The sequence below is a fragment of the Electrophorus electricus genome, chromosome 1 (genome assembly GCF_041902795.1).
Source record: "Electrophorus electricus isolate QZ-2024a chromosome 1, ASM4190279v1, whole genome shotgun sequence".
Lineage (NCBI taxonomy): Eukaryota > Metazoa > Chordata > Actinopteri > Gymnotiformes > Gymnotidae > Electrophorus > Electrophorus electricus.
This window is the reverse complement of record NC_137497.1, coordinates 32680057-32700663: the sequence shown is the minus strand read 5'-3', so window position 1 is coordinate 32700663 and position 20607 is coordinate 32680057. Positions and strand designations below refer to the sequence as shown.

The 20607-nt window shown below is 45.5% G+C and overlaps 1 protein-coding gene across 4 annotated transcripts; it reads left to right on the top strand.

Moving 5' to 3' along the window:
- The first annotated feature begins 425 nt into the window (after positions 1–425).
- epb41l4b (erythrocyte membrane protein band 4.1 like 4B) lies at positions 426–20563 on the top strand. Of its 4 annotated transcripts, none has more exons than XM_081715528.1 (23): positions 426–1236; positions 4895–4999; positions 5523–5565; positions 6556–6634; positions 6967–7011; positions 8198–8250; positions 8513–8633; positions 10248–10335; positions 10631–10719; positions 10833–10902; positions 11133–11269; positions 11434–11543; positions 11882–11912; positions 12007–12040; positions 12223–12338; positions 14895–15034; positions 15178–15311; positions 15479–15562; positions 17340–17401; positions 17485–17580; positions 19769–19892; positions 19996–20093; positions 20427–20563. In XM_081715528.1, exons 1-23 carry the CDS (start codon positions 988–990, stop codon positions 20488–20490), a joined length of 2172 nt encoding a protein of 723 aa, XP_081571654.1. In that variant the 5' UTR covers positions 426–987; the 3' UTR covers positions 20491–20563. The 4 variants fall into 4 exon arrangements, with proteins under 4 accessions (XP_081571654.1, XP_081571649.1, XP_035381742.1 ...); XM_081715523.1 differs by having other exon boundaries at positions 11112–11269; XM_035525849.2 differs by having other exon boundaries at positions 430–1236; positions 11100–11269.
- The last annotated feature ends 44 nt before the right edge of the window (positions 20564–20607 follow it).

Here is a 20607-nt window from a genome sequence, read left to right as displayed (position 1 = left end):
TGATGGATGCAGATGACTCCGTGAAGGTTTCGCTACCAGAAATCATGGCTAATAATGTCCTCGCACCTGGGCAGCTCACGAGAGAAGCACTTTATCACTTCTATGCCTGGGTCATTCTCTACAGCATACGCACAAATGCACAGTCAGTGGAAACAGTAATACTGCCACAATACTTAACTATCACCAAATAATGAAATTGTGGCTTAACGTGGTGTTACTTCATTTGTGAAGGATGTAATTTACAATCTGGTTAAAATCGGTGGTCCTCGTTCAAAAATGTGTTGTGCGCCTGTACTTTTATAAAAGCGCTTAGCGGAGGGCTCAGCGTTAAAGAAAACGCATTCTGTAGAATAGGTGCCACTCATGGGTGGCGCAATGGTAACCGAGTCGGAAGGTAATATTGAACCCTGGTTATCCAGCAGGTAGCGCTGCTTTGCGTACGCTGACCCATGGCGAAAAAAAGTTTGAGTGTTCCTCTGTGATTTCACGCTTGCGCAGAACAGGCTGCCTGGCCAGTTTCTCTGGATTACTTACCTGAAAGGTGCATCAGTTTCGGTCAGTCAAGAAAAGGAAAACAAGCGGGTGTCACCCACCGTCGGCTCGCGAAGCTGAAGCTCACCGGGAGTTCGAGTTTCAGCTAGGGTCCTTCATAGCGACATAAAGATTTACGCTAGAGTGGGGGGGGGAACTGGGAAGCTACTCGCGGCTTCTGCGCAAGGCAAGAGGCAGGTGTGCGTCCGCTTTGCCGCACATGAAAAAACTGCCCCACGAGACCAGCACTCTGAGGTGGGGGCAACAGCCTGTTACGGGTCTGTGTCCTTACTCACTGCATTGTGCAGGCGACTCCGGTTGTCGCCGCCTCCGTCGCAGCGGAGAGCTCTCAGAAACGGCCGTGCCTTGCTCTCGGGAGTGTCGCCGTGTCGCGGTGTAATCTCAGCGTCGCTTTCGCAGGTTGCTCGGAGCCCCCTTTCTTCTACGTAGAGTAAGATGATGGGCTTTCTGCGCAGGACATTTAGCCTTCGAACACGGAGGCGCTTTCGACCGTCGGACGAGCTTGATGGAAACGGTAGAGGAGGCAACACAGTGCTCCAGGCACACCAGCAGCAGGTGATACACGCGCCCACGGTGGTAACCGGGGGCACCGTAGTCCACATCCCTGCGTCGGGGAATGGTAAAGCGGCCATCACTTGCAGAGTCCTGCTTCTTGATGGATCTGATGTCAGTGTTGAGTTACCGGTGAGTGATTTTATATACTTCACTCGGTGTGTGTGTGTGTGTGTGTGTGTGTGTGCGCGCCCGCGCGCGTCTGTGTGTGAAGGCTACGGGTACGTGGAAAATCGAATACAAACTGATTCGTACAGATGAATACAAATCGGTGCCTCGGGTTAGAGAGTGATAGCAAGACTGAAAGAGACATGCATTTAAAAGTGATCACACCAACGCCGATTGCTCAGTTTGCCACACTGTGATTTGCAAACTTTCACTTCGCTGTCAAATAGACTGTGCCCGGGTGGGTTTCCCGTCTGTCGGTTGCTTGGGTCCTGTCCCGGTAGCGGAGGGGCTGACAGATGGTCCTCGTGTTTACTTCCTGCCAACGGTGTGAGTTTATGCTACCACACAACACCTTAGTGACTATAGGCTTCGCGGAAAATCTCCTTTAAAGGTGGAGGAGGTAGGTTGAATTAAAGATGGGTCTGTTGGGTTTTGTAGGCTAGCAGGGCACGTAGCGAGGTCATTGTGGTCTACGTGTAGATAAATCTGAACGATTTTACATAATAACTTTCTCATTTCCGAGCGGAACCTAAAATGGTCTCTTAATCAAATGTATGGTGTGACCAGGCAAGCAGGCGTCCTGTGTACCACGTAGTTTTAGACTCTTTCCCATTTCGCCCTCGTTTTACTGAACAGGGTGCCGTGGCAGTAGTTCCGGAAGATCTTATTTGCGTAACATTTTACTGTACACCGCTCCTCTTTTCTGACATTCACATGTTCACAAACTCCGAATTAAACTGACTTTTCATTTGAAGTATTTTTTAAGCACACACAAACTAATTGTATCTTTTGATTTAAGCATATGTTTGTTTCCCTAAATTCCTTCAGATTAACTCAAAATTGCAAAGATTATTACTACTACTACTACTAATAATAATAATAATGATAGCAACAACAATATATTATTGTTAATAATAATATTATTGGCTTGGACAGAATTCACTGAATCAAGCAACAACTTATTTGACGGGAAAAAAAAAACACATAAACGAAACAAACACCACATCATTAGCCTTTAGCCTACCTGTGGAATCAAAGCCCAGAGGCTCGCACCTGTTCGCGCGCTGCATGTTGGCGCCGGCGGGCCCGCGCTTCCCACGTCCCACGCGCACCCGGGGGGGGGGGAACCTGCTCCACGCGCACCTGCTCTAAATCAGCAGGTGCAGCAGTGGTGAGACGTACGGTGCGCTGCGGGTCCCACAGGAGTACACGGAGCGATTGCGGGGCGTCAGTATACAACTGCAGCTGCACCATTCACTTTATTGAAGTGCTCTAGAAGCAGAGTGTCGCGCACAGGGACGGACGCGAACACGTTAATATTACTGTATATAGCCAATTTGGATCACACACGAGTTATGACTCAGCGAATATAGCGACTATAAAAGTTTAAGGACCATTTTTTAGCATCGCGCGCTGACATAAATTATGTGTGTCTCCCCCGCATTACTCCAAATGACCCCAGTCTCGGCTCTCTGATTACTCGGTTGGCTTTATAACAATTTGTCGACCGGTATTTTCACTTTTATTTATGATGCTGAAGTAATTGATTTGCATCGAGATATGTATAACTTCAAATAGCCTACTAGAAATAAAAAATATTTTATAGCTTTAAAATGTATTATAATACAAGCACACAAGCATGGCTTTGCAGTTCGTATTATAATACAAGCACACAAGCATGGCTTTGCAGTTCTTTTGTGTTATTTCAACTACGTGTGCAGCGGTTTGCAGATCTTATTTCAGTGTTGGTTAAGAGCCCATTCCATGTGCCAGATCACAGTATTCTATCCTGATCATAGTATTCCCTTCCTCTCAAATATATGCTTACTGTATAAACCAGCCGGATGTAGTAGTCTACTAAAAACATAACGCTATTTATATTTAAAGACAACATCTAGGTGTAAAGTTTTTCTAAGTGCGTGTTGCGTGTATTGGTCAGATCGCCAGTACGCGTTTTCCATTCAGTCCTTTTGCGCTACGGTTGGTCGAACGGTTGGGCTGTTCGCGATTTATCAACGAATATTTGAGATCAAGGAGAGAAAAATAACCAACCACGTCAGTTAAACGCTCATGATTTCCAGAATGAAACTGTCTTAATAACTCAGTCAAGCTCGGATAAACTCAGAGAGAGAGAGAGGGAGAAGTTTTTCTAATGAACCTCGCGGCCTTCAGAAAGTCAAAGTAAAAAAAAAAACAAAAAAAAAAAAACAAACCACGCAGCCATTCGCACTGCAACGAGACTTGCTGCTCGAAATGGCGTTGAGATATGAAAGCGACGTCCGTGTGTGTTCGTACGCCTGTCCAAAAACACGTGTTTGTATATCAAGGGGTTGAAGGTCAAACGAGGCACCAGCCAAGGCACAAGGTAGTGAATAATAGCCACTCCCCCAGGGCGTGTCCCAAATCCAGCCTCCTGACAGGGTCGCTCGAGTTATTTTTACTTCAGCCTACATCTAGCGAACGTCTTGCAGATAGTTTTTGGGTGCCATTTATATGCGCACACAGTCCTTTCTTCTACACTTTTAGTATTGCTTGTCTGGAAATGAAGATGTTTTCAGAAATGGTGAAGTGTTAATAGTTAATGTTAACATAATGAGGTTTTACGTGTTCTTTTTATATTTTACATTAGTGTTTCTTTTTATTTCATCAGCATCCTCTCTGAATAATCATAAGTGACAGGCAGGCGGCGGTTCCCGTACCTGCTGCTCATGCTTGTCATCACCATTACAGCACATAGTGCTGCCTGACAGGTACATCTTCAGCCTATCAGGCATGATAAAGAACACGGATCAATATTCAGACTGTCAGACTTTATTTACGTGTCAGATCCTAGCGTATCAGCTTCCATGGCTGTATGCCATGGACATGTGTCTATGTAAGTGTCTTCAAATTGGATAACAGATTGGATCAGAATAGCAGGACACATTTCCTGTTTGACCAGTGTCATGAGGACAGGCATATACAGGACGATGTCGTCATACTGTAGCACAGTGCAAGAAATTGTGAAAGTTTTTAGGATTCTCCCCCCCCCCCCCCCCCCCATTGGGATCCAGGACATGGTCTTATTAGATCACTGTTGCGGTTCAGTAATAACATAAAAGGCTCTTTCTAACAAACTCTTTCTAACAACTGTTTATGGAACGGTGTCTCCCCCAGCTCTGATTGCAGCTTTGACGGCCCCAAATGATGAGTCAGAGTTGACGTAAAGCTGGGCTGCGTGTGCTGCGTGTGTTGTTGGGGAGCAAGGCCTGCATGAGGCTGTGTTTGATTCTACGTGCTGGATGTAGATAAGACCGCCACCTCCAGATCTCTCACACATCTGCCATTAGCTCAGATTCTGCAGCTTCACCCTGTCATTTCCCATCATGCTTGTCAAGCGACAGAGTGGGTGCCATCAAATTATGTGATCTTTCTGCCCCCCCGATACACTTTGTAATAATAACTATTTTTTGCATGATTTGTTAGGCCCTCGGGAGGAGTATCGGTCCGCTGATGTCATGTTGCCCATGTAAATGTCTGTGGCTGTTGCGTGCGCCCTGGGCCAGACTGTACAGAGAACAAGCCTGGCCAAGTGTTTTTATCGGAGTGTTTTTATCTGCACTTCTTTGTGTGTTTGGTGCAGAAACATGCAAAGGGGCAGGACCTGTTTGATCAGATCATGTACCATTTGGATCTGGTTGAAGCTGATTATTTTGGGCTGCAGTTCATGGATCCAGAGCAGGTCGCAGTGAGTGTCATTCTGTAAATGTGTGAGTGTGTGGATGGGTGAGCTGTGTGTGAGTGTGTGTGGATGGGGGGGGGATGTTGGGGGGGTGTGCATGGATGGGTTGGATGGATGTGGATGGGTGAGTTGTGTGTGGGTGTGGATGGGTGAGCTGTGTGTGTGTGGGTGGGGTGGGTGTGTGTGGATGGGTGAGCTGTGTGTGTGTGTGGATGGGTGAGCTGTGTGTGTGTGTGTGGATGGGTGAGCTGTGTGTGTGTGTGTGTGGATGGGTGGATGGGTGAGCTGTGTGTGTGTGGATGTTAGCGTTGGGTATGAAACAGAGAGAATGGAAGTGCACTTAAGGTTAAAAGTGTTTGTGAAAGCCAATTGACATCAATCAGAACAGCAGCAATTTAATTTCCTTACTACTCATACTAATACATCTCTCGCTCTCCTTTGTTATCTCTCTCTCTCTCTTCCGCGCTCTGTCTCTCTCCTCTCTCTCGCTTTCTTTCTCTCACTCTCTCAATCTAAATCCTCCCTTTAGCACTGGCTAGATGCAACCAAACTCATAAAGAAGCAGATTACATGTAAGTACTACATACACACATTGCACAGGTATTTTAGAGTTGTGTGGTTGGGTCTTGCCTGCTGACCTTGTGCTTGTTATCTACAGTTGCTATGGTGACAAGTCTTATGAATGCCTAAGATTATTTACTCACTGGGTGTGGCAGATGCTGGTCCCAACAGACCTTTGAATTACGCATGCACAGCTGGCAACCACCGTAAACACCAACATCAAACATAAAAACCTTGACATGTGGAATCACCTGGCTGTCTTTTCAGTGCTGTGTGTTGGTCCCTGCCCAGGATGACATACCACACCATGTTTTAAGTGTTGCTATTGATTGGAGGAATATTGCATAACAAGGACCTTACTGACACAGCAAGCGCAAAACTGGCGTTTTAGACGATTCTCCGTGAAACCACAGTTTTGGTCTGATTGTAAGGAGAAACTTGCCAGTGCTCATTAATGGCTGTATTTTGATCACAGTTTTTTTTGTAGTTGGTTGATTTTAATTCTGCATTATTTATTAGTAATATAGGGTATGTTGGGACTTGTCAGTTTGCACATCTGTTGATCTTAAATCGAAGAACCTGGCCGTTACTCACATCTTCTCGGTAACAATCACTGCGTAGATGGTGAATATATTCCGACCCTTCAGGTTCAGTCTCTGTGATAGCAGTGTGCATGTTTCCTTCCACTGCTCTGCTCTACCCAGCTCTGAGTGCTCCTGCCTCGTACTGGAAGTGTCAGCAGACCCGTGCCTGTCTCTATGACAACTTAATATGACCTTGGCTGTTAATTTTTTTCCCTTTTCTTGCCTTCAGTGTCCACATACACATGTCTGTCTGATGCTTTAGTTGTTTTATGAAAATCTCCTATTGCACATGAGATGTAATGGTCCAGGAGAGAAGTGAGGCGTTTGTTAATTAAACCCCCTTTTCACACACTGTTGCTTTCCTTTCAACCTCTCTCTCTCTCTCTCTCTCTCTCTCTCTCTCTCTCTCTCTCTCAGATGGCCCTCCATACAGATTGTTTTTCAGGGTGAAATTCTATTCCTCTGAGCCCAGTAACCTTCATGAAGAGTTCACCAGGTAAAGAGCAGGACTGGTTTGATTTCCTTTAATGCTTCGTGTGTAACCAAAAACGTCTCAGGTCATTTTCAAGATTTGGCTTTGTGGGAAAGTGACTGTTCTGCAGGCTCAGGTTCAGTTTTGAATCGTTGACTCTTTTTTTTTTTTCTTTTCCTGCAGCATAGTGACTTTTGCTTTCTTATAAGATATAACCTGGAATGAGACAAGAGTATGAGACAGCCTGTAGCTACCATCCACCAGAGTTTGAAATGACATGGCTTGTTGGGACAGCGCTGTGAGTTTGTGAAGTTTGTGGTTTGACATTTGTCATCTTTTGACTGTTTTCTGCTTAGGTATCTCTTTGTGTTGCAGCTCAGGCAAGACATTCTGTCCGGCAAGTAAGAAACGATGCACAGTGAACACACACCTCGTAATCATACAAGACAGACACACACTGCAAACCCACACAACAGGCCTTCACTGCAAACACGCCCCATAAACGCGCAACGCCGCAAACACGCCCCGTAAATGCGCAACGCCGCAAACACGCCCCGTAAATGCGCAACGCCGCAAACACGCCCCGTAAATGCGCAACGCCGCAAACACGCCCCGTAAACGCACAACGCCGCAAACACGCACCGTAAACTCGCACACCACAGACATGCCCCACGAACACTCACTGTAAACATGCACATAAGGTTAGATTTTCTTAATTTGTGTTGAAAGTGTAATGGGGAATTAAATTTGTCCCCTGTGCTTGGGGAACTGGGTAGTCCAGTGAGAGCTGGTCCAGGATGGTTGTGTACAGACCCCTAGGAAATGGTTCTAATGTAACACCAAACAGGGTCCCCTGACAATAAAGTAAATCTTCAAGATAGCAAGTACACACACACCCATTGTTCCCAGAAGCCTGTTTCTGGTCGCTGTTTCTGTGTGGTTTGTGGGCGTGGTGGGTCTGTGGTTCGGTGTGGTATGTGGAGCTGGTGGTTTGCTGCTTCGGTGTGCTGTGTGGGTCCAGTGGGTCGCTGGTTCGGGGTGGTGTGTGGGTCCAGTGGGTCGCTGGTTCGGGGTGGTGTGTGGGTCCAGTGGGTCGCTGGTTCGGGGTGGTGTGTGGCTCCGGTGGGTCGCTGGTTCGGGGTGGTGTGTGGCTCCGGTGGGTCGCTGGTTCGGGGTGGTGTGTGGCTCCGGTGGGTCGCTGGTTCGGGGTGGTGTGTGGTATGTGGGTCCTGTCCCCTGGGTGCTGCTCTTTCTCTTAATAAAAAAAACCCTGATAAGAATCAACACTGACTTCTAATTTAAGAGCATTGACACACTTTCCCACACAGGGGTTACATTCTTACACTTTTTCTTTTTGTGCCTCTCTCCCTACTACACATGCGCGCGCACACACGCGCACGTGCGCACACACACACACACACACACAAATGAAAACACTGGATCTTTCTCACACACTCAAAGAAAGTATAATCGCCATTTTAAAACGCTGAAAATGAACATCCAATACTCATAGTATGAGGGCTAGTTTAATAACACATTTCTAAGCTGTTGTAATGCATGAATAAAACCATCCTTTTCCCTGAGCAGGTTAAAGTGTCCATATGATGTTTCTGTGGAGCTTGGGGCTTATTGCCTACAGAGTGAGTTCTTATATGTGTGGGTATGCATCTCTGTGTGTGTGTGTGTGTGCATGTGTATGTGTGTGGTGTGGGTGTGGGTGTGTGTATTATCTGTGTGTTTTCTGTTTGTGTTTTTACAACATGGTGTGTTCTGTTATAATTACTTTCTTTGTGTGTGTGTGTGTGTGTGTGTGTGTGTGTGTGTGTGCATGGGCATGCATGTGTGCATTTGTATGGGTGCATGCGCATGTGTGTGTTCGTGTGTGTGTGTGCACATGCACAGGTGAGCTGGGAGACTGTGACCCACTGGAACATTTTCCATTGCTCGTGTCAGAGTTCCGTTTCTCACCCAAGCAGACAGAGATCATGGAAGCAGACATTTATCGCAAGTGGGCAGAGTGCAGGTGAGCTCAAAAGTGGCACATTCCCATTCCATTCCCATTAGATTTCTTCCATGTTTCCACTACATTACTGTTAGAGCTGCTGGTTTATTTGTTTGTCTGGGGCTCTGTGTGCGCGGGAATCCCTGGCACTGCTTAAAGTTTCGCAGAGTCATTCTCACTGCATCAGATTAGCACACCCTTACTGACTAGTGATAATCCTTCTGACAGACACACACACACACACACACACACCCTTACTGACCAGTGATAATCCTGCTGACAGACACACACACGCCCCTTTACTGACCAGTGATAATCCTACTGACACACACACACGTGCGCATACACACACATATACATACATGTACACAGACACACATATATGCACTTACACAGAAGGATTATCCCATAGTTTATTTGTAGTTTTGCTTAAAAGTCTGACTGGTAAACTGAAGTACAAATCTGTCATCTGTACAAGATGAGGCCCGGCTGTCCACCAAGAAAAGCTGGTCCACGAGGAATAGCAGATGAAGCGTGTGCACGTTTGTGCGCATGTGTGCGTCCATTTGTGCATGCGTCAGTGAATGCTAAAGAGAATTCTATTGTTTTTAAAGTTATGTGGTTATATTTAAAAGTATATCCTAAAGTTCTACATTAGAACACTCACACACAAATTTGGTCAACGACGTCATGTTTGGGCCGTCCGGTGCCCCGTTTCCCAAAAGCAACGTCGCATTAAATGGGAGAGAGTGCTCAGTATGATGGTCACTCTACCGTTTAACGGTGAGGTTTGTGTTGCAATGCTTTTCCATGGCCGCAGCCAGACCTGCCCCTGCAGATGGCAGCACACTTGCACGTCAGTCATGACAGGTGAAGCAGCTGCTCAGTAATCAGCATGTAGCTGTAAGACCAATATCTGTTAGATCAATATGATTCACAAGTGTTCCCCAGTCCCCAGACCAGGGATCACATGCAGCCGTCACGACTACAAAATAAAGGTCTTAGCAACCGCTTTTTCCAGTTAACAAAATACAACTGACATAGTACTTACATGTTTTATAGACTTCTTAAGAAAAATAAATGTACACAAATAACCCAAAAATTGAAAATGGAGGTTAGTTATTTTTAATGTTTTAATATAAATTCCCACAGCATAATTTTAACATAACCCACAATGTTTAGGGGGGGGGCGGTGGGGGATGAGATGCAATTCTCACCTTTTCAACTTATTCAACTTCTTTAGAGTCTGTCTACGGTTTAATCCACCAGTTGCGTGATTAGATTGTTAATGTAGAGCTGCTCTTCAGAGGACCTAGATGCTCTGATGGAAAACCAAGGAAGAACAACAGCTCGGAGTTCTTAAATACCAGATTTCTTCTTTTATCTAAATATAAGGGCTTGTTTAAAGTGGTTGCTTGACATGCAAGTTCATCTCTGGCAATATATTGCTTTTAGATGGAATCTGTATGTGTCTGTGTTTGTATGCACGTGTGTGTGCATAGGTTGGTGTGTGCATGAATGCACTTGGGTCTGTTTGCCTGTCAGTTGCTTGGTCTGTCTGCCAGACTGTGTGTCGGTCGGTCAGTCGGTCGGTCAGTCTGTGCTTCATTCTCTCGCTGTTCTTGTCTTCATCAGAGGAATGAGCCCATCACAGGCGGAGCTGAATTTTTTGAATAAGTGCAAATGGCTGGAGATGTACGGAGTTGACATGCATTTTGTGAAGGTGAGAACACGCCCACTAACGGTACACCCCCACCGACACTGCACGCACTGGCACCACACACCCACTAACACTGTACAACGTAAACTGTATGCTGAGCTAAGACCACACTGTAACACCACACAACCACTGACACTACACACACTGCACACTTTGCACATGTGCCTGCTGACATCAGACAGTCCACTAATAGAGCAGACCAGCAGTGTTAACAGCACTTTGAGAAACTGTGTGCGTGTACCTGTGCATGAGTGTGTGTTTGCACGCACATGTCTACATGCTTTGTGTGTGTTGGCAGGGCCGTGACGGAGGGGAGTACGCCCTGGGGCTTACTCCAACTGGAATTCTGGTGTTTGAAAAATCCAATAAAATTGGTCTCTTCTTCTGGTGAGCGACACATATTGGAATCATGTACTTATTGGGATAAAAGACCTCTAGACCTTTAATCAACCTGTTCTGTTTTTGGTTCTAATGCTTCAGTAATGTTCCTTTGTTTTAAGGCCTAAAATCACACGTCTGGATTTTAAGAGGAACAGGCTGACATTAATGGTAGTGGAAGATGATGAGCAGGTAAATGTGACCTGCACACGCGCGCGCGCGCACGCGCGCGCACACACACACACACACACACACACACACACACACACACACACACACACACAGTCCTTTCAGATCATTTAAGGTGCTAAACGTGCATATGTGCATTCTTGTTTTCTTGTGTGCGTGCGCGTGTGTGTGTGCACGAACGCTTCTGTACGCACGTGCAGGGTCGTGAGCAGGAACACACGTTTGTGTTTCAGCTCTCCAGTTCTCACATGTGTAAGGAACTGTGGAAGTGCGCCGTGGAGAGTCATGCCTTTTTCCGTCTGCGACAGCCCGCCCAGACTAAGAGCAGCCGCAGTGACTTCACACGCTTGGGCTCACACTTCCGTTTCAGGTACACGCATCTGCAGACCAAACTTAACGCGTCTGGTCCAGGCCACCTGTTCTGACATGGCTGCTGCAGTCTGGCCCAAGAGCGGATTGGTGCGTGGTGGAGTCCGTCATCCAGCCCGAGACCTGATTGGTGCTGGGTTTGTCTTGGTTTTTTGTTTTTTTTAGTGGGCGGACCGAGTACCAGACCGCTCATTCGGGCAGGCTGAGGAGGGCCAGCACATTCGAGAGGCGACCCAGCAAAAGATACCCATCCAGAACCCAGTCACTAGGCAAGGGTGAGCGGAGAACCTCAGACACTACACCCCCACACACCAGTACCACAGGCATCGAGATGAAGTCTCAAAACCACATCAATGACTGAAACGCAGTCCTAGGCGAGATGTCAGCTAAAACGCAGAAGCTTACAGTTTGATTCAGTATATATAAGCATGACTCAAAATTCATAAGTGAATACTACAATCCTGCCACCAAAGTCTTGTGTTACACTTAAATCATCTGGCCATTTGCATCTGATAGCCTGATATCTGGTGATTTAATCTGAAGAGTCACAACCACAGGACTGCAGGGCGTTTGAACATAAAATGGCTTACTTTTTTGGTTTTGCTTCTTGCAGCCATTACTCCAGCGAAGCACCCACATCAGAGGTAAGTGGATAGACTTTTACTTAGGTGAGTAGTAGTGGATCTGGATTTAACATGACTTCCTCTGCTGAGCTGAGTGTGTCCTGTCTGTTCGCAGTGGCCAGTCAAGCCCTGAACACAGCCTGAAACTGGTATGCTTCACTTCCTGTCTCACCCTGAACAAATGGACAGGTGTTGGTGGGACAGGGTGGTAGGATAGTGGCTCTTGATGTTTAGTGAAAGATTAATATTTTAACAGATATCTTGTGTCGTACGAGTTTTTCATTTCAAGTTGCTGAATGCTTGTTTCTTTGTTTTCTTTTGTTTTTTTAAGTATCAACACAACATTCCTCTTGGTCAGGAGCCCTGGACGAGGACCCACCCAGCGAGTCTGACCCCACCCCTTTACATACAGCCCACTGAGCGGGGACACACCCCTCCACCTCACAGGTGAACACACCCTTTGATAAACTTACCTCCATCATTCATATTTTACTGATGTCTAATGTGTTTGAGTCATTTGGACGCATGCTTAGTTGTTAGGGTTTGTTTGTGTCTGTCTGCGCGTGTGTGTGTGTGTGCGTGTGTGCGTGCGTGCGTGTGTGTGCGTGTGCGTGCGTGCATGCGTTGCATGCTTTCGTAGACCATCCCAAGCAGACAGATCCCCTGTGAGCCCTGTGGTACCAAACACCGGGCTGGTGTCTGAGCAGGTCGTCAGGAATGTGTCTGTGACGTACAGAGACAAAGTAATGACTGCACTTTGAGTGCATCTGAGGATGTAGTCCCGCCCCCCCAAAGAGGAGGAGCGCACTGAGCCAACCATAAGTCCCCACCCAATCACATCGACGCATGTCCATTTGTCGCTATGCAACCACATCCTACCCACTGGAATCCAGCTGGTCCTGTATGCATCCATCCATCCATCCATCCACCCATCCATGCATCCATCGCACGTGATCATGTGACTGGACTTCCAGCGACCCCCCCCTGCACATTTGGGCTCCCATAGGACCAAAGCTGATTCACGGGGCTGTGGACATGATGCACCCCCTTGTGTGTTTGTCCTGGATTGTTTGTTCTTGACTTTAGTCTATAGTGTTTTGATGATCAGCTTAGTTTGTTCCCAGTGATAAATAGGAACTGTCACTGAAAACAATTAAGACTTAGGTAAAACACACAGTGTATTTGTAGCTTCAGTGGATTTGCAAAGCTGTGCTTATTTTTCATATTTTTATTGTGTTAGCATACTGCATTGTGTTGAGGTTTATAGGCTGAACCCAAATGTTTGTGTGTATGAACACACACCAAAGTTTCCTTTGCTTTGGCATCAGGAGAGGACTTCATCATATGGGAGTGATGCCTTATTGTTTACAAATACTTCATTATTCAAATCTGTGTCACTGACAAGGGCTTAAGAGACGTTTGCAATAGTGATCTGTTTATGCTGCTTCTGACTCTGTCTGTGCCTTTGGATTGACAGTAAATCTATTCCGAGGTGTTTGTGGCTGTCAAAGGATTATTTTGCAATGGAAACTGCCTTAACAAATAAATGCACAGTTTACAATAAGCAAAGTGCTGGTTGCATTATGAAACTGAATACCGCTGTTTCGTTTTTCTGGTAAACTTTTGCATTTTATTTTGATTTTAGTAATTATTTTTGCAATTCTGAAATTTTTCACATTTTTCAAATTTAGTGCTCTGCAGACACAATGACTTGCAAAAGAATTCAGTTTCCTTAAATCACATTTCTATGGATTACAGGGGATACTTTGATATTTTGTGCTGTTTTGTATTTTATTTTGAAAGTCTGACCCAAAAATTGGTTCATTTAAAATGATAATGCTTTTATGTAACTAAACGTTCTGTGACACAAATTACTAACTTAAAAATGCTTTTGCATAAGTCTTCATCGCCTGTGTTGAGGCTGTTCCAGGTTTATCCCAATGAGAACACCGTTGTACTTTTGAATTATTATAGCTCACTTTTTCTGGATGGAAAACCTTTCATTTGGGTACCATTGGCTAGACTGTGCATCAGAAATAAAGCTGTGAAAGTAAAGACCAAAGAGTGTTCTATGGAAATTAGAGATTAAGTTCTAGATATGCACGAGATCTGTGTTTTGCATATCTCAGTGAGCGCTTCTGGATTAATTGTGAGGAACAGCAGGCTGCACGGTACCACCCAGACGCTGCCTAGACGAAGCCATCCCTCAAAACTGAGCCAGACAAAAATGGAAGTTTTTGGCTAAGATTCCAACTGCTATGTGTGGCACATATCTGACACTGCCCCCTCCTCAACAAATACTGTCTCAGTGGTGAAGTGCAGGGATGGCAGCAGCGTGTGCTGGTGACACGTTTCCTCACTGGGGACTGAGCATCTTGTTAAAACTGAAGGACGGGGGATGGCGCGAGAGATCCACATCCAGTCTCCTAAATTCTAAAGCCTGGAACGAATTTGATCCTTTCAGAAGGATGGTGATCCCAAGGATAACACAGTAATGGTTGAACGACAAAAAAGTAAACGTGTTACGGTGATCATTTTGACTTTGGAAATTTCCTTAAAGGGTAGATTGGTTTGCAATAAACAGACTAGAGCAGTTAGAGCACTTTGTAATCCAGGCAAATCTTACGAGGCTTTAAGTGGTTGAATACTTTTCAAGGTACTGATTAACCAGCCCCAGGACAAATTGCTGTTTGACTGATAAATGGGTTTCTTTGTGGAGGCGTTTACAATGTGATCTTCATATGCATGGTTTCATGGTGTGCACCATGTGTGTTAGCCAATCCATCCCAAAATGCAACCTTTGCAAAAAGCTGATGGTTATTATTATTTTTTTAGAATGAAACTGTAAATTGCATATGCTGTAACGCATGGATTAAAAATATCTTGCTGTCCCTGACTGACTAGTCGTGACTCCAGACCTGTGTCCAAGGTAGTTCTGGAATTGTCTATGGTCATTGTGAGGTTCTTTGTAGTTTTTCTGCAGTGTATGATGTAATTTTGTAGTTTCCCGCTGAGCAGTGCAGACAGCCGAAGGTTTAGTGTGGAGGAGAATGAGCTGCCGCATTCCGGAAGGGCCCATCGCTGCTATTATCACCATGGATACGACAAGCAGGAAACCCCATGCCTCACTTTAGCCAAACCCAGTGAGTCAGACAACAAGGCAATCACAATGAAGCACCTGAAGCTTAAATAAGATTGTGCAATGTATATAGCTGTGTGTGTGTGTGTGTGTGTGTGTGTGTGTGTGTGTGTGTGTGTGTGTGTGTGTGTGTGTGTGTGTTTTCAGAGCCGTGGGTCATTCCTGTGGGCCACACTGAAGAGCCCGATCGAGCTCTGAGGAGTCCAAATCAGCTGCGTAATTTGAATCCGATGGAACCAGATTCCAACCCTTGGCCAGCCCTGCACATCAATATTGACACAGTCAGTAAATGGACAGGTTGTGCTTGTTTTTGGAGAGACATGCGATGATAGTGATTCCTCTCTCCCAAAGACACAGAGCTTGAAGACTATGCCAGCTTCTTTCAGACCTTTAGACATGTGGGCTCCTAAACCAGAGTCTCCCTGGTTCCGTCTTTTGTTCCACACAGGCAGAAGAGAAGCCTTTATCAGAGAAGAGTCTCCCCTCCTCTCCTACAGGCTTACAAGATCAACTCCACAGTAACGTTCGCCGAGTAAGTCACGCCACCGTACCTACCTGCTCATGGGTGTAACTTTGCTTGGACGGGTGCTGCATTCTGTTCGGCTGGCTCTCCGATTCGCGTTCCCTTTAAGAAATCAAGTCCTCAGGAAAAAAAGAGCGCTGAGACTAAAAGGAGGTTCACGAAGGCAATAATGTCCGTGTTTTACAAGTCTATCGGCGTTGAACTATACAAGCACTGTGGTTTAAAGTAGATTTGTAGTGCGATTGTTTTATACTTAAATTTAGATATTTAAAAATAATTCAAAAAACGTACCGCAATCGTGACATTAAATGTAAACACCAAGGTTTCTGATTCTGTCATTGGGACCAAAATACGTTTAGCTTTATTGTCTAAAGCAAGCATATAATTATTACTCGAATTATTTTTTAATAAATAGTTTTTGAAGCAAAGTCTAGAGGAAATACTCATAGTTTTAGAGTACCCTGGCGATCTATACGAGCTTCATGGCAACCTCCACGCGAAGGACAACTATAGCCAGCTCGAGAGACACGTCACTCCAGATCAAAGCGCAAGTGAGAACAACTAACTGGTGAAGAAAGAAATGAATGATGAGAGTATGAAAAGGGTGAGGAAGGGGTGACTCATACAAATGAACAAGCTGCTCATTCTGCAGACCTCAGTCCCATAGAACACACACACACAACCTTTCCAATGTCATTAGGAACTGTTAAATGTTTGTTCATGATTTCAGTAAGGTATGAGTATGAAGTGACGCACATTCCAAATCCCTTAGTCATCTGAAATTGCACAAATGAAAGACAACATGTTGCTGACCTTCGGGTAATGGCTATAAAAAACACCCCTATCCACTGTTTGGGTAATAACTGTGCTTTGGGGAAACCATGGATCTAAGCAAATGGAATTTGCCAAACGCCACTAGATATTTGATTTGCTTCTACAAAAAAAAACAAAAAAACTTTTGGGAACAAACATTGGAAATGAGTTTCGGGTGAAAAAATCATGCATAAAAAAGTCAAAGTCATGCATAAAAACACTCTTTCCACTGTGGTTCTGGAGCTGTATGGTGGTGGATCTGTGTGGATATGGATCTGTATCATGCTGGATCTGTATACTGTTCTATCTGTTGTAGGGAAGTTTTCTTTCCTAAGCCCCTTTGAATCTTGGTGGGATACACAAAATCCTGAGTTCCATCAAACACCAGGAGATTTCAGTTGAGAACTAGAGGAGATTCTGATTCCTCCTCTAAGGATCTGGAGAGATTCCGTATAGAGGAATGGGCTTTGCTCCCTCCTCCTGAATTTACTGCTCATCCACCATCATGTTTTATAGTCCTACTCATCTTTACCAAGGCTGACGCTCATTCGGGAGGCCTCGGTACTAACGCACATCAGTCCACGTGTTAAAATACATTAGGCTAGAATATATTGATTCATAAGGTGAGATGTGGTAAAAAGGGGCAGGCCACTAGTGATCTTGTGACTTAATGGGTTCAGATAAGGAATTGAATTCCACCAGCTTGCCAGACTGATGTGGGCAACAGCCTCCAACATGTAATACAGGAGCTAAATGGGAGTAAATGGTAATACAGTAGCAAATGTAACAGTAGTAAATGGTAATACAATAGTTTATGTAACAGTAGTAATGCAACATGAATTCACTTAGGTTTCTGTGAGAGTATCTGGGCAAATGGGGCATCCTAATTTTGCTGCAGATTTGTGTGTGTGTGTGTGTGTGTGTGTGTTAGTCAGATTACATTACAGCTGTATTATTTTTGTTTTTTCCATAGCATGTAATGCAGAGTGAGAGTGGAAGTTCAAAGGGAAACTCCTCCAGCACAGAACACAACAGGTGTGTGTGTACATGTGTATGTATGCATGTGTGCATCTATGTTTTTCTTTCTAATCTTCCCTGTAATGGACTCATTTTCCCAGAGTTCCCAGCTCCTCTCAGGATTCAGCTTCTAGCAGTGCAAACACAGAGAGGCCAAGAGTGGAACGCCGTAAACGCTTGGTCAGGCAGTTCAGTTTGTGAGTTTCTCACACACACACACACACACACACACACACACACAGACATGCACATGCACCCTCATACACACACACACACACACACAGACATACACACACACACACATACACACACACACACAGACATGCACATGCACCCTCATACACACACACACACACACACACACATGCACATGCACCCTCATACACACACACACACACACAGACATACACACACACACAGACACACACAGACATGCACATGCGCCCTCATACACACACACACACACACACATGCACATGCACCCTCATACACACACACACACACACAGACATACACACACACACACACAGACATGCACATGCACCCTCATACACACACACACACACACACACAGACATACACACACACACACACACACACACACACACACACACACAGACATGCACATGCACCCTCATACACACACACACACACAGACATGCACATGCATCCTCATACACACACACACACACACACACACACAGACAGACATGCACATGCACCCTCATACACACACACACAGACACACACACACACACACACACACACACACACAGACATGCACATGCACCCTCATACACACACACACACACACACACACACACACAGACATGCACATGCACCCTCATACACACACACACACACACACACACACACACACAGACATGCACATGCACCCTCATACACACACAAACAGACATACACACACACACACACAGACATGCACATGCACCCTCATACATACACACACACACACACACACACAGACATGCACATGCACCCTCATACACACACACACACACACACACACACACACACAGACATGCACATGCACCCTCATACACACACACACAGACATACACACACAGACATGCACATGCACCCTCATACACACACACACAGACATACACACACACACACAGACAGACATGCACATGCACCCTCATACACACACACACACACAGACATACACACACACACACAGACATGCACATGCACCCTCATACACACACACACACACACACACACACACACACACACAGACAGACATGCACATGCACCCTCATACACACACACACAGACATACACACACACACACACAGACATGCACATGCGCCCTCATACACACACACACACACACACACACACAGACATGCACATGCACCCTCATACACACACACACACACACACACACACACATGCACATGCACCCTCATACACACACACACACACACAGACAGACATGCACATGCACCCTCATACACACACACACACAAACACACAGACATGCACATGCACCCTCATACACACACACACACACACACACACACACACAGACATGCACATGCACCCTCCTACACACACACACACACACACACACATGCACATGCACCCTCATACACACACAAACAGACATACACACACACACACACACACACACACACACACACACAGACATGCACATGCACCCTCATACACACACACACACACACACACACAGACATGCACATGCACCCTCATACACACACACACACACACACACACACAGACATGCACATGCACCCTCATACACACACACACACACACACACACACACACACAGACATGCACATGCACCCTCATACACACACACACAGACATACACACACAGACATGCACATGCACCCTCATACACACACACACACACAGACATACACACACACACACACACAGACAGACATGCACATGCACCCTCATACACACACACACAGACAGACATGCACATGCACCCTCATACACACACACACACACACAGACAGACATGCACATGCACCCTCATACACACACACACAGACATACACACACACACACACACACAGACATGCACATGCACCCTCATACACACACACACACACACACAGACATACACATGCACCCTCATACACACACACACACACATGCACCCTCATACACACACACACACACACATGCACCCTCATACACACACACACACACACACACACACAGACATATACATATGCACCCTCATACACACACACACACAGACAAACACATGCACCCTCATACACACACAGACACACACACATTTTAAACATAATCTCTTTCGTTACTTTCTGTGGGAATACACCAAATATATGGTAAAAAGATTCTTATTTTGTCAAACAGTAACCACAGTGATGAGGATGATCTCCCAGAAGCACTTGCTGCTATCTCTTCTGAAAGCAGTATGGGGAGATCTACATCTAACAGCTCATTGGACAAACAGGTCCAACCACCAATCTACCCACCGGTACAGTCTGTTCTGCCTGTCCTTCTCATGCAATGGTGGATAGCTGTAGTGTAATGGGGACTCTCTTTAAGACTGGATCACACTCTGCGCTTTGTCTCTTCAGCACAAGAGTGTGCCACTGTTGGAACACGGAGACAGATCTCCCCTGTACTGTCCTAGCTCAGTGTCCCATCTGCTGCCCCTCAGTGTACACTCACACAGGTAACACACACACAGCTGCCCACATATACGCACACTCACACTGGTAACATGTGTATACACACACATATACATGTATACACAAATAATCACACCCACAAAGGTAACACACTTATAGACACACACACAGAGTCACATACACTGACACAGGTCATTTGTATACACAAAGGTAAGACTCATGTATACCCGCACATACATGCACAGACACACACATATACATGCACAGGGGTGCAGACGTGCATGTGCACACACATACACATCTCGTCTGGCTCTAGTAGTGTTCTTCTTTCCCATTTCTGTTAACGTGTGTATTTGTTTGTGTGTGTGCCTGCTTAGCAATGAAGACCTGAGACTGGACAGAGAAAAACTGATGAGGGCTCTACTAATGACGGAACTCTAAGAACACACACACACACGTGCACACACACGCGCACCTGCCAAAGTAACATAACAAAATATACCTTCATTTACTGGACTGAAAGAACCTTTGTATATAGCAGTTGACCTAAGTCTGTTT